This window comes from Xenopus tropicalis, chromosome 1 (genome assembly GCF_000004195.4).
Source record: "Xenopus tropicalis strain Nigerian chromosome 1, UCB_Xtro_10.0, whole genome shotgun sequence".
NCBI lineage: Eukaryota > Metazoa > Chordata > Amphibia > Anura > Pipidae > Xenopus > Xenopus tropicalis.
The window spans coordinates 136,202,546-136,221,859 of NC_030677.2; the positions used below are offsets into that span (position 1 = coordinate 136,202,546).

The 19,314-nt window shown below is 39.7% G+C and overlaps 2 protein-coding genes across 6 annotated transcripts in view; one reads left to right on the plus strand and one right to left on the minus strand.

Moving 5' to 3' along the window:
* abraxas1 (abraxas 1, BRCA1 A complex subunit) overlaps positions 1–4,653 on the plus strand; it is an 11,751-nt gene extending 7,098 nt beyond the window's left edge. For 4 of the 5 annotated variants that reach the window (XM_012964105.3, XM_012964121.3, XM_012964112.3 and 1 more), the window contains 5 exons: positions 130–329; positions 949–1,068; positions 1,159–1,243; positions 1,713–1,824; positions 3,582–4,653. In XM_012964105.3, the coding sequence (XP_012819559.1) occupies positions 130–329; positions 949–1,068; positions 1,159–1,243; positions 1,713–1,824; positions 3,582–4,009 (945 nt within the window). In that variant the 3' untranslated portion in view covers positions 4,010–4,653. The remainder of the gene's footprint in view (positions 1–129; positions 330–948; positions 1,069–1,158; positions 1,244–1,712; positions 1,825–3,581) is intronic. The other variant, NM_001044494.1, reaches the window with a different exon arrangement.
* Positions 4,654–8,182: 3,529 nt separating this feature from the next.
* znf367 (zinc finger protein 367) lies at positions 8,183–17,807 on the minus strand. The gene is made up of 5 exons (XM_002934974.5): positions 17,124–17,807; positions 12,910–13,060; positions 12,000–12,119; positions 11,363–11,498; positions 8,183–9,701 (listed from the first exon to the last, which is right to left on the minus strand). The coding sequence occupies exons 1-5, from the start codon at positions 17,523–17,525 to the stop codon at positions 9,467–9,469; spliced, it is 1,044 nt and encodes a 347-aa protein (XP_002935020.3). The 5' UTR covers positions 17,526–17,807; the 3' UTR covers positions 8,183–9,466.
* Positions 17,808–19,314: the final 1,507 nt, after the last annotated feature.

The window sequence follows — 19,314 nt, forward strand, 5'->3', positions numbered from 1 at the left end:
TTTTTAAATTTGAATTGGCGTTTGATTTGCTATGTATATATTTGTTCTCATTCTCTATTTATATATGTTTTCAAAGAAACTCACTTTAAACTTTGCATTTTTTTTTTTTTTTTATATATTTTTTTACAGTCTCAGAATGTTATTGGCTGGTACAAATTTCGACATAATACAGAACAGATAATGACTTTCAGAGAGAGGCTCCTCCACAAGAACCTGCAGGAACACTTATCAAACTCAGGGCTCGTCTTCCTGTTACTAACCTCAAACCCAGCAACAGAGACAAAATCCACACACCGCCTGGAGTATGCTCTTCATAAGCCACAAGATGGGCAAGTGTCCCTATAAAAGTTTGGTACAGAATTAAATGAAGCGTTGGTCAACCGAACCTTTACATTGCAGCTGGCATACACACAAATGGTAAAATTGCAACTGATTTAGAAGAGCTTATTTAATGGATGCTTAATGCCTTACAACATATAAGTAATAAGTTCTTAGGTCTTGTAAGGCATTTGGTATCCAGTAAACATGCTCTTCCAGAACAGATGCCAGAAGGCTTTGTACTTATTTATTTTGTGTCAATAAAGAATGAGGGTCCAATAATTTGATGACGGTGGTTCAAAGGTAGCCATGTATACCCCTGATATATTCTACTGTAGTAGTCTTTTTAAGCAGCCAGTGTTGAGATTGCAGAAAAAGTACTGCATCAATTTCAGAACAGTGGGCTGGTCCCCTAAGGGGCTCAGGATGAAGGCCAGTTAACATACAAGCAGTACAAAATGTCTTCTGCCCCCCCTCCACATATATCTGGAAGTAGTACAAAAATCCAAGATTCAGTTGAGTCTACCGCTTTATTTAATATTTGACTTCTGCTGTTTGTCGGCAATGTTCTGTAGTTGGCATACAGTGTATATATACATATCTTTAATTTTAAACTTGCATCTCTTTTAGCTTTTTCCACAAGGTGCCCTTGGTCATTTCCAACCTTGGAATGTCAGACCAGCAGGGGTATAAAACGTTATGTGGATCATGTGTTTCTGTTGGCTTAAATACCACTATTAAAAAGCATAGGTATGTAAAAAATTATGTTTCATTTAAAATTCCTTTCCTGACGTTCTTCCTAATAGCGGTTGCATCTGATTTCATCTTCTTTTGTTCGAGGTTGGAGTTCTTTAATGAAGATGGTGCATTAGCAGAAGTTAACAGAATCAGTAATATGTACACTACTCTTCAAGATGAACTAAAGGTACATGGAATGGTAAAATGATTTATAGAAAGTGAACTTACACTAAATGGCGTTAATGGAAGGTCGCCATGTATGGACAGTACTTGTAAAAGGCATGATACCTAAGGAAGGAACTACAGTTGCCTTCTTACATGACGACAGTATAATATATGCTTCTGCATCTATTGGTTAATCTGATTTAGTTCACCACCCTTGTGTGTGCACTGACAGACACATTACCAGTGTACATGTGGGGCAAATTTTGGAGTGAAGATGCTTGGATAACATGATGAATGTGACATTGTAAGCACACATATGCAAACAACTTTTTTGTGCTGAATGCAGTTACCTTTTAATATGTAAATATATTTTTAAACAGCGTATCATTTTCTCTAAATGATTTTATGGCAACTAGAAATAAATTGCATAGTTTCCATTTTATAGGGTATACCAACCCAAATAATGCTTTCCCCTTCAATTCAATTTGCAGAAGACTTGCAGTCAGCTAGTAGAAAGTGAGCACTCAGTGGAACAACTTCTGGAAGCAATTAATGAATTAAAAAAGCAAATAGCTGAGAAGAAAAAGCTCAATGAAGAAACAGGTAATTTGTGGCTATTGTTATATATGTTAATATATAGTTTAGGCTAGATAAGCTATGGACACGGGCACTATAGCAGTGAAGATTCTTCAGCCAGATAAACGACTCTAAACTAAAACTTTAAAAGTGATTGCTCCTCCTGCCTCCATTCCACGTCTGCCTTCCTCAATCCTCATTTCATGTTTCTTTCTTCAGAGGTAATTTGATTGCTAGTAAAAAGTATTCCACACATTAACCTCTCTCTACACTATAGGAGAATGGACTTACCTAAATATGCAATTCTCACCTGCTAAAAGCCACAGAAAGTATTGATCTCCAAGCATATGTGTATTTCATGTGTTGTCCTATCTTAAAGAATAATCCCAATAAATAAGTCTTGTTCTGAAAGTGTATTTAATGAAAAAACAAAAAATTCTAGATGCTTGAGTATCTAGAATATTTGCCCATTTTTGCCCAAAATGTTGCCCATTGACTTTAATGTATTTGTGACTGCCATTTCACAAATTTTTTGGCGAAACAAGACAGATTTGCTCATCGCTATCCTCAAGCGGTGGTTCTTTTACGCCCTTTCTGATCAGAATCACAGAATTAAAATCAGCATTTTGTCATGTACTTTTTTTTTTCTAAATTAGTTTACATAGCAAATTATTCACTCTACCATTTAAAATTCTATTCTTGAACCAACAAAGGTATTATTTTTAGTTGTAATATTGGTGTGTAGGCAGCCATCTCAGTGCATTGTTGTACCTGAGTCTGAGCTTTCAGAAGCAGCAGCACTACACATTAGAACTGCTTTCAGATAACCTATTGTTTCTCCTACTCCCATATAACTGGAGGAGTCCCAAAACTAGCCAAACTAGGATTTCATACTATTAGGGCTCTGGCACAGGGGGAGATTAGTTGCCCGCGGCAAAACTCCCTGTTCGCGGGCGACTAATCTCCCCGAGTTGCCTTCCCCTGCCATCCCACCGGCGAACATGTAAGGGCTCTGGCACACAGGGAGATTAGTCGCCCGCGTCAAAACTCCCTGTTCGCGGGTGACTAATCTCCCTGAGTTGCCTTCCCCTGCCATCCCACACACGGTGGCGCGATTTCGCGCAAATCGCCGAAAAAGACTCGCAAGTCTTTTTCGGCGATTTCCCGAAATCGCCCCGCCGCGTCTGCCATCCCACCGGCGACTTACATTGTCGCCGATGGGATGGCAGGGGAAGGCAACTCGGGGAGATTAGTCGCCCGCGAACAGGGAGTTTTGCCGCGGGCGACTAATCTCCCCGTGTGCCAGAGCCCTAAGTGCTATACTGATATCTACTGGGAGCTGCTATCATGTTACCTTCCCATTGTTCTGCTGATTGGTTACTGGGAGGGAAAGGGAGGGGGTGATATCACTCCAATTTGCCACTCAGCAGTAAAGTGTGACTAAAGTGTATCAGAGCACAGGTGACATGATTGTAGCACCCTGGGAAATGAAGAATTTGGCTAGCTCCATTTGAAATTTCATGATTAAAATCTGTTTGCATTTATGAAAAACAGATTTCAATGCCGGATTCAGCTGGAGAAACTCTATTAACTGATGGGTTTAAAAAAAAAAAAAAAAAAAAAAAATGTTTTTCCATGGCGGTATTCCTTTAAGGAAGTTAAAGGTGTTGCTGTTTTTTTTGTTTTATCATGCTGTGAGAGCTGTTATTCACTGTCAGCCATGATCTGTGCTTGTGCAAAACATGAATAACTCAATATAAATTATTAATGCTTTTCATTTGTAGGAAATAAAGTCTCTGAAGCCCCAGAAGAAAATGTTCTGTTGTGTGAAGCTTTACGCAAATTCTTTCCTCAGTCTACTCTGCTGCAATCTTGCCGGCTTTCTCTGGGAGGAAGGCAGATACCCCACAGCTGCACTGCCAGCCACAACATTAGTGATGTAAATGAACTGACCCTCATGGTCAAACAGTATGACATCCCAGAGGCACACACCAGGCAGGCTGGTAAAAGAAAAGCTTGCTCAAAACAGCTTGGTAGAACCCTAACAAAAAAGTCTCGGCTTCTTCAGCTTCAAAAACAGCACTCTCAGAACGGTGACAGTGAAGGCAGCGACAGCGAGAGACCGTTGTGCAACAGTGGCACAGAGACAGATGGTGATATTCTAGAAAGTTTACACATGGATGTCTCTCGGTCCAAGTCTCCAATTTTTTAATACATAGGTCAGCCTGAACATTTAGCTAATAAAGGCAGGAAAAGAAATCTTTTACAATAAAGGAGCTTTTGAAGATAAAATGAAAGAGAAATTGGGAAATAGCACTGTTATTTTACTTTAACAAGCTGTATCTGTAAAATTTAAAATGTTTTATGGACCCAGAATAAGGGGACGCCTGGGTTTCATTTTGTGCCTTTAAAAAGTTGCTTTTATAAAGTGTAAGGTAACATTTAAATTTTTTTTTTTATTGAATGGAATACATATCTAATTGTTACAATAACATCTAATGCTTAGAGTTCCCTCTTTCTCTATTTAATTTAAACCATAATGGCCTTTAAAAGAAGCAATGCTAGTTTTTAAAAAATATTTTGCTGTTAATATTTTGCTTGCTTGAGTAGTGTCCATATCCCACTAGAGGAGGGTCGTTGTTGTCGACCCCTTCTTGCACCTACATAGAGTTTATATGCTGCTAGAAAGAGTGCAGTATCTTCCAGCATTACTTTGCTTCCCTGTCCCTTACTTGCTCATTTGGATAGAATTAATCATATAGCTGGCCAATACAAATCTATTAAGCAAAGTTGAAGGACCAGTAACACCAAAAAACCCAGAAAGTTACCTAGGTTACCATGTTGCTGTGCAGTCATGGGACCGATATTCAAGTTGAAATTGTGCATATAATACATATAGCCAGTAGCATAAAATATAAAGAGATACTGACACCAGAAATTAAACCTTTTTAACATCTTTCATAACATTGTCATAACATTTTGCCATAAACATATTTCCTGAGGCTTTTACATTGCCTACCTGATTCCCCATGTTCCTCTATGAGGGGGCTGCCATATTTGTGCAGCAGGAGTCCATATACATTAGAAGCGATAACTGCCAGGCTGTCAAGGGACAGTCGGGTTGGAAAAACAGTCAGGTTTAGGAACTTCAAGTAACAATTACTCACAAAAGCAGCCCTATCAGTGAAAAATGATTAACATGACCTATAGGTATTTTAAAAAGTAGTTTTTTCGTGTCAGTATCACTTAAAGGAACAGTAACACCAAAAAAAGGAAAGTGTTTTAAAGTAATTGAAATACAATGTAATGTGGGCCCTGCACTGGTAAAACTGGGGTGTTTGCTTCAGGAACACTACTATAGTTTATATAAATAAGCTGCTGTGTAGCCATGGGGGCAGCCATTCAAGCTGGAAAAAAGGCACAGGTTACATAGCAGATAACAGATAAGACACCATTGTATTCTACAGGGTTTATCTGTTAGCTGCTATATAACCTGTGCCTTTTCTTCTTTTGAATGGCTGCCACCAGGGTTTATATAAACTCTAGTAATGTTTCTGAAGCAAACACAAAACTTTTACCAGTGCAGGGCAGCAGTACATTATAGTTTAATTTCTTTGAAATATATACATTTTTTGGTGTTACTGTTCCTTTAATGGGTTTTAGTATTTTTCCTGGAAGATAAAAGTGGGGTCAAATGTGATTAATGGCTTTATTCAGAACTATAAACTTAGGACCTTTCCCAAATTAAATAAAGCATTTGTCTCCAAGAAATAGTACTTATAGGTGCTGGTTGGATAGATACAAACTTTAAATGTAACAAAATAAAATACACTTTATGGTAGTATTGGTCCATTAAGGTTGCAATACACTGGGCAACCTGCAAGTTACGCAACAAAAAAAAGGATATTAGCCAACATGGCCAAATATGTTTCCTGTGTAAATAAGAGAAGGCTGATGGAAATTGCCATTGACTATGGTCCATGGGGAGATATTGTGGCACTCAGCTGGAAGGCCTGTCCAGCCCTGTGCCCAGTTAGACCCACTATAATATTGTGGTTTTACTTTTGTCTGGTTCAGAAGAAGCTGAATTTTTATGTGGGATGAACTAATTGTCCGTAAATATGGGGAGAGCTTGGCTAAAGAGAAAATACACATGAATAAGATTTAATCAAAGCATACAGCCACATATGAGTTGCTGGTAGAGGAGATGGGGACTGATCACAAATATTTGCATGGAAAACAAAAAAGAGCAGACTTTGTGGCAGGTATCTTGTTGGTTTCAAAGTCTAGTTTCTTAGCCCTAATTTCAGCTCCCAGCATGCATTATCATTTGCTAATATTTTGATGAATTCTGTAAATTGCATTGGGGATTAGGTTAAAGAGACAGGTTTATAGCTGTTATCGAAGGGATGCGGAAGCCTTGCCATTAAAGTGCCAGTATTAATGTAAGACTACTAACAAAGATTAGACTTCCAGATATGATGTGTTACATATTGATGAGGTACTGGCCTCATATTCTTGGACAAATAGCATATCCCAATATTCAGGTTCTGATTAATTCAAATAAAAACTGCTATCATTAATATGCATATAGGTGAATGAATACTATATTGGGAAGTTCTATCACCATATTAAAGCAGACTGCAGCTTGTACCAATTGCAGGGTAACTTATGTTGTTCAATAAGTATATTTTGTTCTTAAATTGTATTTATTGTGGTATAATATATACTAAGTATGCATCATACAAGTATGAACATATTTTTTATAAAAGGGCTTTTTTTAATATGAAATTGTGTTTTATATATGGGCTGGTTTATGTAATATTTTTATAGAAACCCGCAATGGTGAGGGGTATCATTTCCCTTTATGATGAATTGGCTCATGAAAAAATTAAATAGCAATGGCTCTTGAAATGTGATGTTGCATCTTATAGATAGGATCATGTTTTAGAAGGCACGCTGCTCTGTAAAACATTGCTGCTATGAGATTCTCAAATGCCATGGAATGCTGCACTGCACCGGTCAGATAGGTAGGACCTTGTAAACTCCTCTAAGTATGCCGAGTCAATTGCTTGGGGGCACTACATATACACTTGTACATATCTGGCACCAATATGCTCTCTGCTAGCAGTGGCAAAGGAAAGGGAAGAACCAAAGATGGCAAAGTGATCACGTTAAACAAATTTCCATTTTTTTTTTTTAAATTCAAACCAGAAGCACAAACACAATCCTTTGAGAGTGTAATGGTGCCAGGGGGCACTACAGGACTGGCCATTAAAATGCTCCTATACTGGCCTTGCTACTCATAGAAATAGATATTAATCCCCAACTTAAATTGTTACAATCTAGATTTTTCCACAGGGTACATGTGCTTTGGATTGGCTCTCTATTACATGGAGCAGTTCAAGCAACTGACTGCTTTGTATACTTAGTTACCTTTGTTAGTGTTTGCCATGAGTTATTCTAGTATGTATTTGTAGCTGGAAAGATTATTCCCTTATATGAATGCATTCATATAACATTTGTATTGTCTCTTCCAATATGACCCTCTGTCTAATTTGATTTTTGTCCTTGTCTGACAAACCAACCTGCACTGATAGCTAGCTGATTTTAAACCATCCCACAGGGAGGGCAACTGGCTGTGCTACAGTAAAGAGGTCAAAGACCACTTTACCATGATGAGAACGGAATACTGAAAAGTATAAAATAACAGCCATAAGCAAGTTTTTATACTGTAGTTTAAAGAATACACAACACTAATGTATGCTTTATTTAAGGAATATGTGCTTGTTATTAATGCTTGCCAAGCTACAAAATAGTAAGATAAATGTATTTTTAGAATACAAGTCTGAACTTTTCAAAAGAAAAGTAATTATCCCTTCAGGAGATAAGATTGTGACAGTTTGTTAGAGACAGTTGTATGTGGAAACATGTGGAGCTACCAGACCAGAGGAGTGAATGGGACAGAATCCATAAGAACACTAGAGTAGAATAGTAAAATTCCTCCAGCTCAGCCCTAAACTGCTAGCAAAACATGAAGGCTATGGGAAGCATGGTCACATTGCGGAGATACCAACACACAGTACATATAGGAACCATGGTCACCAGTCATTAGCAGCATAAGCTTAAATGAGCAATATAACCTTATTTTAACAACTCTAAGGGCTCTGGTACACGGGGAGATTAGTCGCCCGCGAGCAGGGAGTTTTGCCGCGGGCGACTAATCTCCCCGTGTACCAGAGCCCTAAGTCATGTACTGTGAGATAAAGTATTCTGCCTGTGCCATTAAAACATCAGTATAATGAAGGTCAGCAACCACCCATTTTTTTTTTTATAGTGAATGCTTAGTTGCAAAATCAAAACAAAAATGAGAAATTAGAAACAATTGGTTTCCACAAGTAGATCAGCTCCATTTATTGCTAAATGCTAGGTATTGCTACTTTAAAGCTTATGTTTGTATTAAATAACGTTAAGTACTTTTACCATGTCTACATCAGCAATACAAATTTAAAATACAACTTGGCATGCTCAAAGCAATAAAGTGGCTTTTAGACAACTTGCAAAAAACATGTAACTGAGACGGAGAAATATGAAGATACTTATATAATTACTAAAAAAGCTGAATATTACATTTTAGTGTCTGCAAGAAAGGATTTAAAATAGTTTAGTACATGTCAAAATCTCCATGTAAAATACCCTCTTTAAAAAAAAAACACAAGTGCCATACAACAGAGTCCATTTTATGGACAATTTACCAATAATGTTATCATTTTTCAAGCTTAACTGCAGAAGTTTTCTTTTTGGGACAAGTGCAACATCAACTATATAAAAAGCCTATACCCTCCAAAGGCCCAGTAACCCAATGTTTTTCCTGTGCTTCTTGCAGAAGAGAGGTTAGCATACATCTCTAAAGCAAAAGTTAAAAAGTACTGCAAAAAAAAAACACTAGCTCTTTTGCAGTTCTGCCAGTGAAAATCATATGTGTCATACCCATATGAATTTGTAAAATATATGCAAGTGTTCTGCAGCAGTGTGCAGATGTTCTTTTATTCTGGCATTTGCAAAACAAAGAACAAAATATAGTAAATTATTTTCACATTTGGGTACAAACCCATTATTGTCTGGTTATGCAGTTGCTGTGCAATTTGATCCAGTGCCCTTGCACACAGAAACATGTTCGGCTTGCATCTCCATTCAAGTTGGGGAATTAGCAGATATACAAGTTTCATGATGGAACGCAAAGCAAGTGAAAACTAAATTCCATGGGGTAAGTACACAAATGTAACAAATAACTCTGCTTGACAGTTTTTTTTTTTTTTGAAAACCGCATGTTAAGCTTGTAAAATGCACTATCCAACAAAGGCATAGAAATCCTTGCCTCTTAACTGTTCCATATTTACAAACAATATATTTAAAACACTTTACATCTTACCATAAAAGTGCAATTCTCTCTTGCTCCAAAGTAGGAAGCAACAACATTCTTCATTAAAGTTCTACAGGATAGCAGCCTATGTCAAGCAAATAAGGTGCTTAGCTTATTACCCAAAGCTGTATTTTTGTCACCTATTTTTCTGGCCAAGATAACACCTTTGAAATTTGTCCTTCTGGGGGGAAAAAAAGGGACCAAGGTACAACTAGGGTAGGACACTTCGTACATCTCTATGTAAGATTACTGGCGCAGCTGGGCACTAGCTAAGTTAGCTAGCTCAATCAGAGCCAGAGCGCCATGCATACGCTCTCGCTGCTCCTGCAGACATCGCCGGGAAGCTGAGTGAGAGCCATTCTTATCGTCTTCCTCTTCATCTGACTGAAAATACTCTAATGGATCCTGCTGTTCTTGATCAGCCTTCTGAATGGATTTTACTTTTAATGTGGGTGGTAGCTGTTCTTGTGTTTCCCAGTGCCTATAAAGAAAAGTTATATGAAGTTATATTTCCAAACTGGATACTGTTTTACACAGATTTTATTCCTGTTAATATCAATAAACACTTTACTGTATGCTCTGAAGTATGTTGTTATTTGCTTTAAAGGAAATTTCATTTTTTTCCTCTTTGTAGAACACAAACAAGTAAGCAACCCTGGGGAAATTCACAAGGCAGCCTGTTAAATAATGGTCTGGAAAATGAGAAAAATAAATGTATCTTGCCTACAAAGACAATCAACTTTCCAATGGGATTTATGTAGAAAAAAAATGTAGTCTTTAGGCTAAACCTTGGGTACAACCAACAGAAAAACAATTCAAGAAAGTGAAAGATTAAAGGAACAGTTCAGTGTAAAAATAAAACTGGGCAAAAATAAATATTTTTAATATAGTTAACCAAACATGTAATTTCTAATTTAACAGCCAGCACACAACTTCCTCCACTGCATCTCTCTAACCAAGGAATCCCCAACCCTTTATACCCATGAGCCAAATTCAAATAGAAAAAGTGTTGGGGAGCAACACAAGCATGAAAAAAGTTCCTTGGGGTGCAAATACGAAATACAGTAGAATTGGCTATTTGATGGCCCCTATGTGGACTGGCAGCCTACAGAAGGCTCTGTTTGACATTACACTGGATTTTATGCAATCAAAACTTGCCTCCTAACATTAATAAGCACCTGCTTTGAGGCCACTGGGAGCAATATCCAAAGGGTTAGTGAGCAGCATGTTGCTCACAAGTGACTGGTTGGGGATCACTGCCCTATTGGTGACTAGAAGGGGACATGGGACATAACTGCTCAGTTAGTTTGCTTTTGATCCTGAGCATGCAGGTTACTATATACAACCAAAAAGTGAAAAGCTTCTCTTGGACCATGTCTCACATTCCACTTACTAGACTGGCACATTAAAAGGCAGATCTGGAGAGGATTTAATATAGACTTGATTGGCAACCTTACACCCCTTAATTAATGACAACCACACCCGAAGTGTATAGTAACCATATGCTCATAGAATGTATAGAAATATGCAGTGAATGCTGTGCAGGTTGTTGAGAGAGGAGCATGAAATTATTATTAATTAATTTATTAATGAAATGTATTATTTTTAATTCCACTTATATGTTTTTATATTTCATTTGCATGTAACTATTTCTGTGGAGTAACAGATAAGCCAGGCACACAAGCATCGCCAATAAAACTAAGCTTGTTTCAGACTGTATCTCACCTACAGTAGAAAGGCAAAGGTATAATTAGCTCCAGTAAAATAATCAATTAACAATGTTAGTAAAACAGAAAATATTCTGGGAAGGGTTAAGAGCACCTTTGAATAAAAGTCGGGATCACCCCGTTCTGCAATTACAGATATCTGTCCTTATTTTTTCTCAAAGTTCACAACTGGTAAGTGGCTAGGCCAGTACAGATACCTGCACCCCTACTTTCTAGTATTTGACTTAAATATATTCTCACATTGTGATTTTAGCAGTGGTGTTCCAAACAGGTACACAGGTAACAGCTGCAGAGGTACAAAGCTATGAACTATAATGTCTTACATCAGCTCGAACACTGTGCAGACAAAGTATGCACTGTAAAATTAACTATAAATACTTCCCAGTCACTAAGTCTAGTGCTGAAATAAACTCACTTTGCAAGCCACTCTGCTGTGTCTTTGTCAGCCACTTGTATTTTGCTTGGTTTATTGCTTGACTCCTCTCTCTTCAGTCTTGCATATGGATGCTTTGAACAGTGACGGTTTGCATGTGTGAACCGACTTAAACACCCTTAATAATGCACAGAAAAGATTTTAAAAACATTTTAAGACATCTGTTGTGCTGTTTTAGTAATACATAATATACTGCATAGAATTTGTATACATAATACTTTTGCTGGCAGTAATTAGTAAACAGTAAGTTATGTCAAAGGTTTACATCTGAGAATTTTGCTTGCATCTCACTTTAGGTTAAAGACAGATGGGGCAATCTGTCACCATGATTTTAAAAATCCAGTTGTGGCGACTTGTACCATGCAGTGCATTCTGCATGTCTCAACTTGTGAATACGTTAATGGTATCGTCACGGCGATTTGTTGCCGCGATGGCAGGTTTTTTTGCAAGTCGTGGCGATTAATCGTCCTGTCTGTCTTTGCCCTTAGTGTAGCAAAAACAATGAGTATGCATTCTTGCTCGAGTATGGGATTAGATATTTTATTTGCACTCAGGGGACTGAGTAAAATGAACACACTCCCATCCACATTTTACTTTTTGAATCTGAGAGTGTACTTACCATTTTCTGAGCATACAAAAGGCTTCTCTCCTGTGTGAAGTCGCTGGTGAGTTTTCAGTTGCCCACTTTGTGCAAAGGCTTTCCCACAGTCTGGATAGTCACACAGATAAGGTCTTTCGCCTTTGAGGAAAGAAAATGAATACATTATATGAAAAAAGGTATGTGGACATCCCTTTTTAATTACTGCAATAGGCTACTTAAGCCATACCCATAATTTGCAACTACAATATGACTAAGGTCTTTACTAAATTGGTTTGCAGACATGGGAGTGAAAGAACTTGACTGACTTACTTAAAGCCCTGACCTGAACCCAACTGAATACCTGAGGAATGTTAGGCTCAGCCCAGATTCCTAGCATCAGGGCCCAACCTCTTACATATGAATGGAAGTCCCTCAACCTATACTAACATCTAGTTATACCTAACCTCAACCTATACCTAACATCTAGTTGAAAGTTATCCTGGGAAGGATAAAGGGGTATCCGCAGCAAAGCGAAGACCAATGTCATATTAATATCCCTTGTTTTTGAATATTATACGAACTTTTAGCCTTATAATCTAAATCTGTTTTTCACATTTAACTCTTTATGGTGGACAAACACTGTGCTTAATCTTTCATCTTCCTTATATTAGAACTTGCATCTGTATACTTTCTCATATATATTTTATGTATTATGTTTGCTATATGTTTATAATGTTAAAGTATTTTACTTCTTTCTGCCTACAATTATACACACAGAATAATATACAGTAATGTACAGAATATGTAAATATGTACACCAGTCAAGGTAATCACATTTACTAGGCAACTGGTCCTTCTAACCATCTTAAACACTTGCCTTCTAGAATGATTTATCTTTGGTTAAAAGAAAAAAAAAAAAAAAAAAAAAAGCATTCAAAAACAACCTTACCTGTATGAGTCCTTTTGTGCGCTTGCAGTGACTTCTCTCTAGGAAAAACCCTATTGCAGATATTGCAGCGGATTCTGCTGGAAGAGTGCTCACCCTCATTTATTAAGTCTCGAACAGTTTCTGCTCTTGGACGTCCTCGACGAATTCCATCCTGTACATAAAAAATACAGTTTAATATTTCAAATTAGGATTATTTGCATAAAATTAGCTAAATGAGTTTAATCATGTACTATGCTTACTTTCTTAAGGTGGCAGGTGGAATGTTCTTGGATTTTTAAAGAGGAACTCTGTATTCCAAACCAGAGCCCCACACAACACAGAAACACACCTATCCCAGTAATCTGTTCCTTCAAAAGTATGAATAAATACCCATTTTTATATGCTGAAATCCAGCTGCAAAACAGTTCTCTTTCTGCATCATTTGAAAATCTGGCAGGGGAGAAGGGACTAAAGCATTGATGTTATAAACAACTTCTCCGCAACTTACAGAACTACATACAGTGGCTTGCAAAAGTATTCAGCCCCCTTGAACTTTTCCACATTTTGTCACATTACAGCCACAAACATGAATCAATTTTATTGGAATTCCACGTGAAAGACCAATACAAAGTGGTGTACACGTGAGAAGTGGAACGCAAATCATACATGATTCCAAACATTTTTTACAAATAAATAACTGCAAAGTGTGGTGTGCGTAATTATTCAGCCCCCTGAGTTAATACTTTGTAGAACCACCTTTTGCTGCAATTACAGCTGCCAGTCTTTTAGGGTATTTCTCTACCAGCTTTGCACATCTAGAGACTGAAATCCTTGCACATTCTTCTTTGCAAAACAGCTCCAGCTCAGTCAGATTAGATGGACAGCGTTTGTGAACTTGCCACAGATTCTCCATTGGCTTTAGATCTGGACTTTGACTGGGCCATTCTAACACATGGATATGTCTTGTTTTAAACCATTCCATTGTTGCCCTGGCTTTATGTTTAGGGTTTGGCTCCATCCATCTTCCCATCAACTCTGAGCAGCTTCCCTGTCCCTGCTGAAGAGAAGCACCCCCAGAGCATGATGCTGCCACCACAATATTTGACAGTGGGGATGGTGTGTTCAGAGTGATGTGCAGTGTTAGTTTTCCGCCACACATAGCGTTTTGCATTTTGGCCAAAAAGTTTCATTTTTGTCTCATCTGACCAGAGCACCTTCTTCCACATGTTTGCTGTGTCCCCCACATGGCTTGTGGCAAACTGCAAACGGGACTTCTTATGGTTTTCTGTTAACAATGGCTTTCTTCTTGCCACTCTTCCATAAAGGCCAACTTTGTGCAGTGCACGACTAATAGTTGTCCTATGGACAGATTCCCCCACCTGAGTTGTAGATCTCTGCAGCTCCCCCAGAGTCACCATGGGCCTCTTGGCTGCATTTCTGATCAGCGCTCTCCTTGTTCGGCCTGTGAGTTTATGTGGACGGCCTTGTCTTGGTAGGTTTACAGTTGTGCCATACTCCTTCCATTTCTGAATGATCACTTGAACAGTGCTCCGTGGGATGTTCAAGGCTTTGGAAATCTTTGTAGCCTAAGCCTGCTTTAAATTTCTCAATAACTTTATCCCTGACCTGTCTGGTGTGTTCTTTGGACTTCATGGTGTTGTTGCTCCCAATATTCTCTTAGACAACCTCTGAGGCCGTCACAGAGCAGCTGTATTTGTACTGACATTAGATTACACACAGGTGCACTCTATTTAGTCATTAGCACTCATCAGGCAATGTCTATGGGCAACTGACTGCACTCAGACCAAAGGGGGCTGAATAATTACGCACACCACACTTTGCAGTTAGTTATTTATTTGTAAAAGATGTTTGGAATCATGTATGATTTTCGTTCCACTTCTCATGTGTACACCACTTTGTATTGGTCTTTCACGCGGAATTCCAAGAAAATTGATTCATGTTTGTGGCTGTAATGTGACAAAATGTGGAAAAGTTCAAGGGGGCTGAATACTTTTGCAAGCCACTGTAACCCACAATACATTGCACTGTTATGTTCCTTTCCATATTGACATCTTGTGTGCAGGGAATTGTGGGATTTGGAAAATGCATTCTGAAGGCAGGCTGAGGACAGTCAACTACTGTTAATTTTTTTTTTTTTTTTGAGTCTCAAAGTAGTCAGCCAGATCAGCAGTACAGGGAGTAGGCTTGAATAACTGTTTCAAACCATATTATTACATTCAAAATCATGAACAGGCTGCATATTTAATTGATGTATATTACACAATTGTTTGAAATTATGTTTACTTTTCAAATGATCAAATTCTGTTTTGGGTGGAGTTCCCCTTTAAGTAAGTTTGTTAGTTCAATTCCATCCTTTGCTAGCAGCCATTCTCCCCGATTTATTATAGGTTATTGTATTTAGTAAACTTTTTATTCCAACTCATTGCTGGCAACCATCCTCTAGAATAATAATAATACCTGTATATTAAACTTGTTATTTCCATCACATTTATTGCTGACCAAGATCCTCACCTAGACCTCCAATGTTAGGTATGGTAAAACCATTCGCCCTGTGACAACCTTTGTTGGCATTATCCTCTAGACTACCTATAATATGTTATTAGATACAGTAATATTGCACTCACATGTCGTTCATTGCTGGTAGGTCTTCTCCCCTGGACTGCCTATGTTAAAGGAACAGTAACAGCAAAAAATGAAAGTGTATAAACGTAACTAAAATGTAATGTGCTGCCGCCCTGCACTGGTAAAAGTTGTTTGTTTACTTCAGAAAGTCTACTATAATTTATATAAATAAGCTGCTATGTAGCCATGGAGGCAGCCATTCAAAGGAGAAAAGGCACAGGCACATAGCAGATAAGAGATAAAACACTATTGTATTCTACAGAACTTATCTGTTATCTGCAATGTAACCTGTGCCTTTTCTCCTTTTTTCCAGCTTGAATGGCTGCACCCGTGGCTACACAGCAGCGTATTATATAAATTATAGTAGTGTTACTGTAGCAAACACACCAGTTTTACCAGTGCAGGGCAACAGTGCATTATATTTTTATTACTTTAAAGCTCTTTCATTTTTTGGAGTTACTGTTCCTTTAATCAGGTATACTAATCTTGATAGCCCCATTCAATAAGTTGCTGATAGTTGCCTTCTATTCATTGGTGAATCCCCAGGATTAAATATTTGTCATTACGTACAGTAAATGGGTTTATCCCATTAATTGCTGGTAACCCTTCCCCCATGACCTACCTACAAATTATTCTACAGAGCTCTACAATAAATAAGTGCATACAATTACCACAAATTACCAACTAAAAAACAAAAAAAAACAAAACAATTCATTGCTGCATACCTACTTCCTATTTTAAGTAATTGTAGTGAGTTTGTTAGTCCCATTGCTGACAGCCCTCTCCCTTGGAGTAGCAAAATTAGGTTTGGCAATATAGTTAGTCCTATGCCATCCAATGCTGGCCAGTCAGTCTCACCTCTTAGCAATACTGCAGCCTTACCCTTAGTTCTGCAGTTGCATCTTGGTGTACCTATGTTAGATATGTAATATAGTTAGCCCCATCCCATTTATTGCTGGCAGCTCTCCTCCCCAACACCTATGTTAGGTTTGGTAATATAGTTAGTCCCATGCCATTCACTGCTAGCCAGCTATTCTCCCCTGGAGTACCTAGGTTAGGTAATATAGTTAGCCCCATGCCATTCACTGCTAGCCAGCTATTCTCCCCTGGAGTACCTAGGTTAGGTAATATAGTTAGTCCCATGCCATTCACTGCTAGCCAGCTATTCTCCCCTGGAGTACCTAGGTTAGGTAATATAGTTAGTCCCATGCCATTCACTGCTAGCCAGCTATTCTCCCCTGGAGTACCTAGGTTAGGTAATATAGTTAGTCCCGTGCCATTCACTGCTAGCCAGCTATTCTCCCCTGGAGTACCTAGGTTAGGTAATATAGTTAGTCCCGTGCCATTCACTGCTAGCCAGCTATTCTCCCCTGGAGTACCTAGGTTAGGTAATATAGTTAGTCCCGTGCCATTCACTGCTAGCCAGCTATTCTCCCCTGGAGTACCTAGGTTAGGTAATATAGTTAGCCCCATGCCATTCACTGCTAGCCAGCTATTCTCCCCTGGAGTACCTAGGTTAGGTAATATAGTTAGTCCCATGCTATTCACCGCTGGCCAATCATTGTCACCGCCGATCCATACTACAGCTTTACCCTTAGTCCTGCAGCTGCATCTTCTCGCCTCCCGGCCCCCACTCCTGCAACACTGCTCCCGATCACATCGGCAATTCGAGCCCTTGCGCCGCCATCCCTAGTCGTGTGAACAGATTCGACTGACGGTGTCTGATGCCTGGAGATAGGTCCTGGGCTCAGTGTGACGTTGTGAGCATTCTCCCCCCAGCGCCACGGATACACCATGAAGTCACTAAAGCCGGGGCTGGTCGGGACGGGGCTCGGCTGAGCAGCACCTGGGGGGTACGGAGGTCGTCGGTGCTTGAGTGGGGTATGGGCTGAGGACGGGGATACCGCCTTGATAACGGACACTAGTACCCGGCGGGGAGGCGACGTGTCCTGAAGAGACTGGTGCAACGGAGATGAGCAAACCTCGGACATCATTGTTTACAGCCCATCCGGCGTGCCCAGGGCAGCGGGGATCCCAGCACTTCCAACTTGTACTTCCCCAGCCGGACCCTTCAAGGCCACAGACTATAGATGAAGAGAAGAGGCGTTGGCGGCCGAACAGTCCTTCACTTCTTTTTTTCCCGCGTTAGATTTCGCGCCTGGAAGACACCAATCACCTTCCCAGCGCCAGGCGCGAGTAGCAGCCTTGCAGACTGACTGACAGCTTAGCCAATGAAACGACAGGAAGAATAGGCATGCTCTGTGGTTTGCCCAATTGATTGGCTATATGCAAACCGCCTTCTTTGTCATGAACCCTCCTTTTTACATATGGCGTAGGGGTAAGTCATTCGCTAATTGGTGGAGCTTGTGACGTTAACCTTTATTTGACAGTAAAGTCTTGAATGAAAAGTATAGCTCCGCCCATCCATACCTGAATATGCCGCAAGCCTATGAAATAACTGGATAATCATAGATGACGTAGTACAGTGAGATTGACAGATCCAGTGACGAATATTTTACGGCCGCCACGATTGGTCGTAGTAGGTTTATGGCATCATAGGATTGTTCGCGCCAATTCGGCTGTGCTGTTTCTACTTTACTAAATGGAGCTTTTGATACTATGTTTTTTTTCTTTAGAAGCGGTTAAATAAACACGTGAACGCTGGAAAGCTCTTTTAGCTGGGTATTTAGTCAGAAGCATAGTGCAGTTGTAGTTAGTTATCAGCCTGATACGATCCTATGTGAATCAAATGAGCATAGAAAGTCTATATTCCTCGTATTTTCTTCATGGCCTTGCTTAAATGTGTAGTTATTAGCAACAGAGACGCCAAAAAAATGAAAGTGTGTCGCAGTAATTAAAATATTATATACTTCTATGCTACACTGGTAAAAGTTGTGTGTTTGCTTTAGAAATCTGCATCCATGAATTTTCCCTTACTGCACCAATCCTTGGCTGGGTCCCACCAGATATTATTCTCTATACTTTCAAACAATCGCTTAAAACCCACCTTTCATTCAAGCCTGTAACCTGGCCCACAGCAACCTGACTACCCTATGAGCCCACTAACTAGTGGAATTCACTCTGTACTCACCATCACTATACCATACCCCCCAACTGTCCCGCTTTTCGCGGGACAGTCCCGATTTTTACAGCTCATCCCGCTGTCCCGGATTATTCAATGAATGTCCTGCATTAACGAAATGCAGAACATTCATTAAACTATCCATTACAGTGGGATGCGCTGGCTGCGGCCGAGCGCTCCGGCCCCGTCTCTTCTTGCGGCTCCTGCTTCTTACTCGGTTCCTCGTACGGCGGCGACAGGCCTTTTTATAAGGTTGCGCCCGTGCGTTCCTGTGACGTCACACGTATGCACGGGGCGCAACCTTATAAAAGGGCCTGTCGCCGCTGTACGATGAGCCGAATAAGGAGCAGGAGCCACAAGAAGTCTATGGGGGGCACTATGTATGGGGGGAATTTTCTATTGGAGGTACTCTATATGGGGGCAATTGGGGGGCTACTGTGTATGGGGGGAACTGTGTATGGGGGAACTGTGTATGGGGGGCTCTGTGCATGGGGGGCTACTTTGTATGGGGAACACTGTATGGGTGACACTGTATGGGGGCACTGTGTAAGGAGGGCTACTGTGTAAGGAGGGCTACCGTGCATGGGGGGCTCTGTGTATGGGGGGCTCTGTGCATGGGGGGCTACTGTGTATGGGGGACACTGTATGGGGGCACTGTGTAAGGAGGGCTACTGTGTAAGGATGGCCACTGTGTATGGGGG

Excerpts from the sequence above, each read along its gene's own strand:
- znf367 (XM_002934974.5), bottom strand. The coding sequence starts at position 17,525 with ATGATGTCCGAGGTTTGCTCATCTCCGTTGCACCAGTCTCTTCAGGAC. Across the intron at positions 12,120-12,909 it reads GCACAAAAGGACTCATACAG|GCGAAAGACCTTATCTGTGT; the intron begins GTAAGGTTGTTT and ends CTTTCCTCAAAG. Across the intron at positions 9,702-11,362 it reads ACAGCAGAGTGGCTTGCAAA|GCACTGGGAAACACAAGAAC; the intron begins GTGAGTTTATTT and ends TTTTCTTTATAG.